The 10,455-nt window shown below is 42.2% G+C and overlaps 1 protein-coding gene across 3 annotated transcripts; it reads right to left on the minus strand.

The window, feature by feature from the left end:
* Positions 1–1,133: 1,133 nt before the first annotated feature.
* Positions 1,134–8,205, minus strand: si:dkey-8e10.3 (serine/threonine-protein kinase SBK1). 3 transcript variants are annotated; one of them, XM_054746197.2, is made up of 4 exons: positions 5,608–8,205; positions 4,710–4,878; positions 3,782–3,984; positions 1,134–1,959 (listed from the first exon to the last, which is right to left on the minus strand). In XM_054746197.2, the coding sequence occupies exons 2-4, from the start codon at positions 4,870–4,872 to the stop codon at positions 1,330–1,332; spliced, it is 996 nt and encodes a 331-aa protein (XP_054602172.2). In that variant the 5' UTR covers positions 4,873–4,878; positions 5,608–8,205; the 3' UTR covers positions 1,134–1,329. The 3 variants fall into 3 exon arrangements, with proteins under 3 accessions (XP_054602172.2, XP_015824122.3, XP_070401070.1); XM_015968636.3 differs by having other exon boundaries at positions 4,710–4,881; positions 5,608–8,203; XM_070544969.1 differs by lacking the exon at positions 5,608–8,205 and having other exon boundaries at positions 4,710–5,600.
* Positions 8,206–10,455: the final 2,250 nt, after the last annotated feature.

Consider the following 10,455-nt stretch of genomic DNA (forward strand, 5'->3'; position numbering starts at 1 on the left):
AACTCAATCCCATGAATCAACCCAACAATGAAAAGACTGGTTTACCCCGATCACTCGACCAGGGCAGGAATATAAAATGCCACTGTTTTACCCCAATGGGTCAGGAGCAAGAACTGTCTTGTCGGTTATGAAGTGAGGACGTTAGCGTTCAGCCGTGTGACTGTCCTTTGGGTTGTGGAGCAGTCTGATGACAAACAACAACGTACATCCAGTACATCCAGGAACATGAGCGTTTCACAAGGACGTTAGCAGTAGCTAAGCCTAGCATTAGCAGCTCCTATTAGCGTTAGCGGTAGCTCGGCCTAGCATTGTTTTACGGTTTTTGCAACCAGTGATTATATTTTTCTGACACTAATGTGGGTTGGGACATGCTAAAGTAAGCAAGTGTGGCTTACTTACCCCAAATCCGCACGGGGACATCAGCGGCACTGAACATTGCTGGTTTAGATATTATCCCTTTTATAGGGTTGATCCAAACCTGCTGTGGTGCGGAACATTCCAGGCACGTCTTAGAAGCAGCTCATTGCGTCGCTAAAGACAGTATTGGATTCTCTTCTTCTTTTTTTTGCCGTGAGCCGCTTCTGTGACCCGGCAATTTCAGCATTTAACATAGGGCTAGATGGGAAATCACTTACAGTATCTATATAAAATGTCTGGTAATTTTCAAAATAAAAGACTATTGAAATAATGCTATTTCTTATAGATTACATTAACACATGTGACCTGATGGTTTATTTGCTCCCAGCATCTTTCGATAACTGCAAATGTGTGATTTTCATGGCTTTAATCCTGGTTGTGGAGAAGCACAACATTTTTTATGCCCACAGAGATTTCCTTCTTCGTTTTCTTTTTGTTTAATGGCGAATGGCATAAACAAACCGTGACCTTTGAAGTCTCGAGGGATTTTGTGATCTCGCAAGTCCAGCGAAAAAGCCGCTCTGCGGCTGAGACTTCCCCGGTGTGGACTGAAGCCCTGCAAAGTGGATCTGCACCCCTGATGCCTCCAGAGAGGATTTCGTTTTTTTTACATGATAAACCAGATTTTCTTAGCACCAACCGTTTCACCCTCATCTTTTTTCAGGATGACTAATTTGCACAGAAAGCAGGTCCAACACTGCTTTTGAGGCTACATGTACATGACCACCCAAGCTGCTTTTATTTAACAACAAGTTAATGTGGCTTTACATTCCACCGACACTTGAAGAATCCTAAAAAAACATCTCATATAGACATCAGAGTGTTCTTATTGACATCATATATTGTGGGAAATCCCCAGTAACTGTGTCTGCTCTCTCTTATATATGAACCAGGATGCTCCTTCACCTCCTTTTACCTCCCTGTAGAATGTATCTTTCCTTGTCCTGTCCTCTGCAGCTGATTTCCATTTTCTTTCTTCAGCCAGTCTATCTCCATGTATGCTTTCACCGCTCCCACTGTGCTCCTCTTTATTGAATCTAGAGCTAGAAGCTTTCCAAACATCTCCAAAGCTTCTGGAGTGAACCTCCTCCACAAAGGAGGGATGTCCTCCTCTGCATAAGCTTCCTTCTCCATCGTGCACCAGTCAGCAAACTCCTGGTAGAAGCTGTCCGAGCCCATGCAGCGCTCCCAGGGGAAGTAGCCTGTAAGGATGCAGAAGATAACCACCCCAAAGGCCCAGGTGTCGAGGCTTGGCTCAATGCTCAGAGGAGCCGCTGTCACCTCCTTCTGGTGGTCCAGCAGAGCCACGGCGCAAAGTTCTGGTGCCATGTAGGGCAGCGTTCCCGCGACAAAGCGGATAATGGTGCCTCTCTTCTGGGCAAGGCCGAAGTCCGCCAACTTGACCTGACAGCACTGGCTGTCCAACAGCAGGATGTTTTCAGGTTTTACATCCCGGTGGACCAGGCCGTGGCTGTGGATGAACTCTAAAGCACTGGAGATCTGGAGGACGCAACGTTTCACTGAGGATTCTGGGATGCCCACCTGATGACAAAAAGACATGGTTGCTTATTTATAATACGTCAGGATCTTAGTTCAAACTTCTGAGACGGAACAGACATCAACCGGTTGTTTTTTGATTAAAAATGACAAATAAAAAATATTTGATTTGTAACAAAAACAGAAATAATGCTTTTTAGTCATTTTTTTCAGCAAAAATGAAAAACATATAAAAGGATGAATTAATGCAAATTTTAGCGCCATCTTGAGGAAGTTGGATGTAAATACAGTTAAAGAACATTTCCACTTTGTCTCCTCAATCATTGAAATGAAACTTTGGTTCAAACCAGGGGCGGCGTTAGGCCCGGCTACTTGGGCTGAAGCCCCGGATGTTTCATGAAAAGCCCCAGATCTAAATCGCGGAAGTAACATGCAGTACCAAAGTCCAACAGAGAGGGAGCAGCTGGCAGTAGTTTGTATACAGCCTGCCTGAGCCTCCACCACTGAAGAAGAAGCCCTTCAGCAGCCAGCTTCTTCTACACTCTCTGCCTGAAACGCATGAGTGAAGATGGACATAAGGACGTTTTTTAGACCAAAAGTACAACGACAGAACGCCAGCTTTGATGATACTGGTGCTGACTCAGGTTTGTGAGTCTTATTTGAAAATATTAGTTGTGCTGCTGGTTTGCCTAAAGTTAGCTTACTATCAGGTAAAGTTGTTGGAGAAAGAAAAGGAATATTTACTATCATCTCACACTAAACACCAACAGGAACAATACTCTGCCCTGAAAATGCTGAATATGTAGCTTCAGATTAAACATTATGTGGTACAAGACAAATATGATGTTGACTAGTGAGTGTCATGTGTGTGTGTGTGTGCGTGCGCGTGCATGTGTGTGTGTGTGTGTTAAACCCCAGATCTTCTTCAGTCCTAAATCCACCCCTGGTTCAAACACACGATTCTCACACACTTCTGAACCAATTGCTTCTTTAAAAAAACAGGATTGAATTTCAGTTACTTTCTGATAACATTTATGTCAAATTGGACGTAAGCACAGATTCATATTTATTTCCATTTACAAATGATTCACAGCTGCTGTAAGGATGTGGTTTCGTTTTGTAAAAACACCTTAAAGCTAAATAATCTGTGATAAATTCCCAAATTACACGTAGACCTTATTAACCCTTCAACTGCCAACAGCATGTTTTAGTCCTGGTTTCACTTTGAAGTGTGCAATGAACTAAACACAAACAATTATAAAGTCATCTAAGAAAATGAGGAGATGTTTGAATAAAACATTAGAAAATATGACTTATACAATGATTAAGTTGCTGTTACCTTAATATTAACACTTTTTGTGATGTCAAAAATGGGAAACTTAGAATTGAGCCACCTCTCATGTGCAAGAGAGAGAGCTGGTGATGGAGGAGTAACGGCTCTAATTCAAGCCCCTCCTGCCATCGGAGCTTCTTAGCATATAGTAGACTGAGAGGGGATGAGTGGGCGTGGCCAGTACTTGCTTTTCTTTCCTCAAAGTGACAGAGCCCTGAAACGGCTCATTCTGGAAGGCACTGATATGTCTAGAACATAAACATCATCCATTGAACTAGTAAACTATAACTTACATTTTTTTTATAAAAATTGTCTCCTAATATTTAATAACTTTTAAATACTTTATCTTTGCATAGTGCTCTTTGAAGCTTCCTTTGGATTCAACATGCATGAAGGACCAAGATTGGGACTGATTTGAATATTTTGCAGTTAGATTAAACATAATTGAGCTCAACGTGCTTCACATCTAAATACAGCCCTGCTAGAGCAGTTGTAAGTCCCCCTTAAGTCCCATTTAGACAATGAACGACTCACTTTTGGCTGAATGACAGCAAAAAGATCCCTGCCAATGACAAGCTCCTGAGCAAAGCAGTAGTGCTCTTTGGACTGGAAGGCGATGCCAAACAGGCCCACGATGCAGGGGTGGCAGGACAGGTGTAAGGAGATGCAGTACTCCCGCAGAAAGCCCTGCAGCTTAGTTGAGGCTTTGGGCATCACTTTCAGGGCCATGGGGGTCCCTGCAGATGAGATTATTTGTATAACAGTTTATGCCCAATTTGCTTTTCTTCGGTTTCTAAGACCTGAAACACTTTTTCATTTGATAAAACCGGGCTCGGGAAAATAAATTAAATAAAAGCATCAACAGCGATGGATAGTACAGTAAAAACAAATAAGAAGCAATCTGTCGAAAATGTTGGCTGCGTGTTTTTTTAAATAAGAATTCTCCATTTAACCAATATAACTTTATTTCTATAGTTCTGTCTTCATAAATAAATTATTTCTCTCTGTATCAAAAAGAGATTTCAAATATAAAGATCAGTTCATTGTGTTTGCTGAAACACACACAAACACACACACACACACACACACACACACACACACACCCAAGCCCTCCAGGCTTCGAGCCAGCTGATGTTCTGTTCTCTACTTTGTCTGCAGTGACTAATTCAAAGCTCCACTTTGCCTTGAATGTCCCTCTCTGCTTTCTCTCCAACCAAAGGGGCTCACTTTCAAGTGGTCATTATTTAGAGTTACTGATTTTGGAGACAACATGAGAAAGCGAATGTCCTTTTGTGCAACTTTTAAGTGTTTTTATTATTTTTAGACCTTCAGCACCGGTTTGTCAATCTCACCAAAAGAAAAAAAACGAAGCTAAAACGTGTGAAATGTCAGTTAATCAGCTGATCTGTGACTAATATTGGACATGCACGCAGGACGAAACAATAGAAAATAATAGTCACACCCCTGAAACGATGCGTGACCAGCAGCACTTTTCCGTATTTCCCTCGGCCGATCTCCTTGATGATGTTGAAATGTTCCTGGATCTCCAGGTGGCCGATGCTCTGAGCCGTCAGCTCCATCAGCTCGTCAATCAGGCTCCCGTCAGCCAGACCAAGCTCAATCATCCTTTCCTGCTGTAAAAAACAGAATAAACTAGGCAATGAGCCTTTTTGTGTATTGTGCTGAAAAGCCACTGGATTTGCATGTTTGCACTCTGCAGCCTTCATGATGGCAACCCAACATCAGCAGCAGCTGTATAAACAGAGTTTTGCACGTGGGTTTCAGTCTTTTCACTTAAAAAAATGACAAATCTATGGTTTTTTAGCAATGCACAGTGTATTAATTAAGCTGGATAACATTTGGAATTTAAAGAGTTTGAATCAAAATAAATAAAATTTGTTAAAATGTACTCACTCACTGATTTATAGCAGAATTTCGATCCAGTATTAGGAATTTCACTTATTCTAACTGAATTACTAGAAAAACCTCAGAGATTGTCAAGTAATCTGCTAACCATTTACTTTATGCTCTGTAAGTTTAAATATGTGGGTCCAAGCTGCAGTATATATTTTTTATCTGATCATGTGGGACAAAGTGGGTATCCCATTTACGATCGATCCGCAGTGTCCGCTGTTTGATTCAAGATAAGGACGCGCACATTTCTGCACACAAAAGTTAGTCATTAATGTCATTGTTGCGCTACAATCACACACAAAAAAAACATTTTGATTAACAAACAGCACCTTTTATTAATTAGCTTTTGGTATTTTAAAAACCTGGGGGTTTTTTTCAACTAGAATTTAAACACACAAACATGTTTTTTTTTCATACTAAACTTCTTTTGGTCTCCAAATTCTTACCTTTTCAATTGGGTCTGAATCAGAAGCAGTCCGAAACAAACTGGAAACCTTACACACACACTTTCAAACCAACACGAAGCTGATCAGAACGTGGTCCAGGTACCGTCTGGCCGTCCTTTCAGTCTGTCGTCCAACTTCACTGCTGCTGCTTCCAAACGCTCCTGACAGATGAGAGCCCACTTTAACAGCTGATTACAAATGGCCTCTGCAGAGGACACACACACACACACACACACACACACACACACAACACACACACACACACACACACACACACACACACACACACACACACACACACACACACACACACACACACACACACACATGACCATGTACAGTAATATGATATGTCTTTATTCTGAAATCCTCCTTGTTGTACTATCAGTTCATTTAAACTCGTGAACTTAGCACCCTCTTCACACGCGGCCTCTGTGACCTTTCACACATTTCTGCAGGTGAAATTAAAACCTCATTACTGTCTAACTAAATATGACGGCTACATTTAATAAAGCTCACGAGGAAAATTCCTAAACACACTGATTTATGTGAAGTGCCGTGAAACTTGAGCCCTTGTTCTCGGTACCGGTGGATTTAATCACGATGAAGTTTATCATCCAGAGTGTTTGTGACCGTTTTATAATTTCTTACTCAGAAACTCTGAAGCCCTTCAGGGTTTTAGTTGTGACTCAAATGAACTAACCCTGGTTTTCTGACTCTTTCCTTTGCATTTGCTCTTCTTTAGATTTTGTTTTCTCTGTGGATGAATTGACTCATTCTGGGGGGTAAAACTGAGGCTCGTATAAAAAGAAAACACTTTCATTCTCACATTTATATTCCCAGATCAACTTTGTGTCCAATTTAGAACTGATAATAACAATTTATGACTGAGCTTTAGAGCTGCAATGGAAAATTTGGATAACAAATCAGCGGAAAACATTTTTTTCATCTAAACATAGCATTACATGCTGTTGAGATTTAAAAGAAAAAAACATTATTAATGCATTTGTTCTCTTGCATTTGTCTAAAACCCTCCACCAATAACGGCTCGAGCTGAAAGGAACCACTGGTTGTTGGTCTTGCCAAACCGCCGCACTTCCCTGGGTCCTCCGCTCATTACGCACTCATGCATTTGGCAGCAGAACACCACTGGTGTGAGAGGTTCTCCGCTCACTAATATCAGAGGAGAAACATCCGGCAATTCACATTTAGGACAAACTACCAGAGTCCCAAAAAGAGAAACACCAAAAGATGTTTGGACCTAGAAAACAGCGACGGGTGTTTAGCGCTGTCTCGTTTCCTCTGGGAATGTGGTTTGGAGATGATAGACGACAGACGGGGCGAGTTTTCCATGAACTTGTTTGTGTTTAATAGCTAGCTCTTTTAGCAGATTTGCTGTTGCAGCTTTAACTTGCAGGTGCTTTTGATGGTATTGTTGATGTTGACCCAGTTGGACACATCATGGACTCCTGGAAACAGTGGAACTTGATCTGTCTATCTCAGCTGTCTGTGGAAGACTCTGAAGATGTGTGGATATTCGTGGTGTTGGTGTCAGGTTTCCTGCTCATTGGTCTTGGAGGCTACCTGGCTTACCGGAAAATTAATGAGCTGTCGAGGAATATTGGCCTGTTCCCGGAGCTCAGAAATGGTTTGCACCACGCTGTGAATTCACAGACTCAAATAATTGTCGAGATGAATCATAAGCTTGGGACTTTGGCGGAGATGGATGCCATCAAGGACAGAGTGGACGAATCAGCACGGATTGGGATAGATTAACGTCCATTATTGGGATTTTGAGAGGTTGAGGACCAATAAACTGTAAGACAGAGAGGAAATTATCTCTGTCCGGCCCCAAAACAATTTCTAACCGGAATCTGGCGCCCTTGAGCCTGCAAGGCTCCAACGAAAACTCCTCCCTCAGAAGATATGTGGAATGTGCCTTCGCTATGGCAAGTCAACTCTGTCTCCTTTCTCAGCCTGGGTGGGACTGCAGGAAGGCTGCTGAAATGTTCCAGGGTCACTACAACCCTCCAACCCTTAATGCTCCTCCCCCTATCCACACTGATGTGACATGCGCTGCTTATCGTGGCTGCAAGAACTGAAGTAGGGATAGTCCCAACCCACCACCCCACCTAGTGGACACTTATGTTGTGTTGTCTGAAGTCTGTTGCATATCTGAGGTGTTTTATTGCAGAGCAAAGCTGCCCTCCTGGTGGGAGGGTAACTCTGAAGTGCCTTTTTCCCCCCTCCTCCTGAATCAATTCCTCATGTAACCCTCTTATCTCTATTAAGATAGCACGACTCAGGGTTGCGAATTACCACAGTCACCAATTCTTGTCATGTGTCTTGCCCATGTATGTCTGATCTCTGAATTGTGTGTACTGAAACTCTAATTTCCCTCTGGGATTAATAAAGTATCTTTGATTGAATGATTGATTGATTTGATGTTCACACTGAAAGGAACTGAATCGCCCCTATTAGCTGGCTGCTGTACGGGTTTTAAAGAGACACTATGCAACTTTCTCATATTTTTACATAATTTTCTGGAGCCAGTAAGTGCTAAAACAACCCTTTACAGGGTTAATGAAGGCCACCCAGCCTCTATTGCTCCCTGTGGCCAGAAAATTCCATTTACAACTTCAGACTGGCGGGATAAGTCTGTTGGGACATACCAGGTGCTGCAGCATGTTTCCTGCATGTTTTAGATCATGAACACAGCTGATTTGTTTAATTTAGTGATGAATCACTCCTGTAGACAGTAATGAAGGCTGAGAAGATGTTTCAGCTGTTAAAAACAAACAAACCCACAGTGGGGTGTTAGGTTTTGCTTTTGCGTCTACAAATGGACACTAGGTGGTGCTAAAAGCAAGCCAAATCTGCCTAGTTTACCTTTAAGCCCCGCCCCTTTCAGATTAAAAACATAAATAATTCTTGATGTTGCAGTTATTCTGAGATGCTTTCTTAATTGCACCTCAGATCATTTTCCCAGGTGTCTTACCTTTCAACTGCTCAAATATCCTTCTTTTCCTCAATATGTTCAGCTCCAGTGATGATTTCAAGCAGCGACTGTGTGTTCAAATTCAGATTAAGAAAATACAGCAGCTGGGAATTTTATAGCTTGGCTTCACTTTTTGAACAGAAGGTGTACTCGTGCGTCTCCCTGACCCTGTGGTGACCTGGGGACATACGAACATGCTGCCTGTTAGATGTGACATGCAGCCAATCAGAGAGGGAGGTGACAGAAGAATGCTGGACCTTCCTCACCCACCACGTTTGCTTACTTTAAAGTCACGTTTTATCTTGCCAGATTTTCCATCTGAGTGTTGACTGTGAAAGCGTTTTGTTTGGAATGTGTGGTTTTTGCAGAGTTGCTGCACACCAGACACTGTAGGACCAAAACTGATGCAGTCGCACGTTTTTATTGGAGTTCGGCAGGCTACATCTCTGGCGGTTTTTAAATCTCGTTTAAAGACCCACTTTTACACTTTGGCTTTTAGACAGTGACTCGTTTTAGTGTTTTATTGTGTCATTGTTTTAATGTGCTCTTAGTATTCATCATGTTTTCTCTGCTTTTAATTGAGATTTTTATCCTTTGTTTTAGCTCCTTGTAATGGTGTGTTTTGTTTTAGCCTGTGCAGCACTTTAGGCAGCTCACATGCTGCATTTTAAATGTGCTATATAAATAAACTATGCTATGCTATGCTATTCCAATGTGTGGCATCTCTCGTGCTTTGACATTTGGCTAATAATGTCAAAGGATTCAAAAGGCATCATCCACTCGCAGAATAATTCAAAAAGGTGTATTTGTCACATGCTCAGTCATACAAGTACATCTCGTGGTGAAATGTAAGCCTTCCATGTGATCCGGGCTCCGCACGGAGCAGAAGATCTGTATTGTGGCTTGTTGGAGGAGGTGGTTTTGGTTCCAACAGAGCTCCAAAGCTCTGACCTTGTTTGACCATGTTTGACCAGCAGTAGCTCAGGAGGTAGAGCGGGTTGCCTCATGATTGGAGGGTCATGAGTTCGATTCCAGCTCTCGCCAGGCGTATTCTGCTGTTGTGTCGGTGGGCAAGACACTTCACCCAACTTGCCTGTGTTGGTGGTGGTCAGAGGGGCCGATGGCACCAAATGGCAGCCTCGCCTCCATCAGACCGCCCCAGGGCGGCTGTGGCTACAAAGTAGCTTACCATCACTGGCAGTGTGTGAATGTAAGAGTTCATTTAAGCGTCTTTGAGTGTCCCAAACAAGCACTATGTAAGTTTGATTTATTATTATTATTATTATTATTATTATGTTTACCAGCTCAGGACCAGAACATGCATAATTCATTCTGGATTTGCTGCTGGTAGCTCCACCCCCAGATAATCTGACCAATCAGCAGACCAAACACTCTCACCTAAAGTCAGTATTGTGACTCATTTTTGTGTTTTGTTTGCATATTTTTCTATCTGAACAGAAACAAAATCACATGAAAAAAACCACAGATTAATATTGAACTGATTCCTGAACTGTTTATCTGTCATGTTTCACGTTCCTTTCTTCCAATGACTCAAAAAAAATTGTAAAAAGAAAAAACTGTTTGTTTTTTTACGGAATATATACGTCCCCTCTCACTGGCGTTCATTAATGGAGAGCTGACTGATCTCCAAATGTCAGCCAAAATGAATACCTGGAATTCAACCTGCACTCAGCTGGTTTGCCAGTTCTTGGTAATTTCATCCCTTTGGGACAGAGGAAACAGAAGTGAGACCAGAAGCTGGGTCGAGGACTTGGCGTGTGGCGCCTCAAAGTCGACTCAGCACCAAGCTGGAGGTAAAAGATCCCAAATAGGACATCGCCCCATGTCTG

Source organism: Nothobranchius furzeri, chromosome 15 (genome assembly GCF_043380555.1).
Source record: "Nothobranchius furzeri strain GRZ-AD chromosome 15, NfurGRZ-RIMD1, whole genome shotgun sequence".
Taxonomy (NCBI): domain Eukaryota; kingdom Metazoa; phylum Chordata; class Actinopteri; order Cyprinodontiformes; family Nothobranchiidae; genus Nothobranchius; species Nothobranchius furzeri.

What these genes read in the sequence shown, in the direction of transcription:
- si:dkey-8e10.3 (XM_070544969.1), bottom strand. Translation starts at nt 4,974, where the DNA reads ATGAAGGCTGCAGAGTGCAAACATGCAAATCCAGTGGCTTTTCAGCAC. An exon ending in GGTCACGCATCGTTTCAGGG is followed by an intron (nt 3,985 to 4,709) that starts GTGTGACTATTA and finishes TCTCATCTGCAG; the next exon opens with GGACCCCCATGGCCCTGAAA. An exon ending in TTGCTGTCATTCAGCCAAAA is followed by an intron (nt 1,960 to 3,781) that starts GTGAGTCGTTCA and finishes TTTTGTCATCAG; the next exon opens with GTGGGCATCCCAGAATCCTC.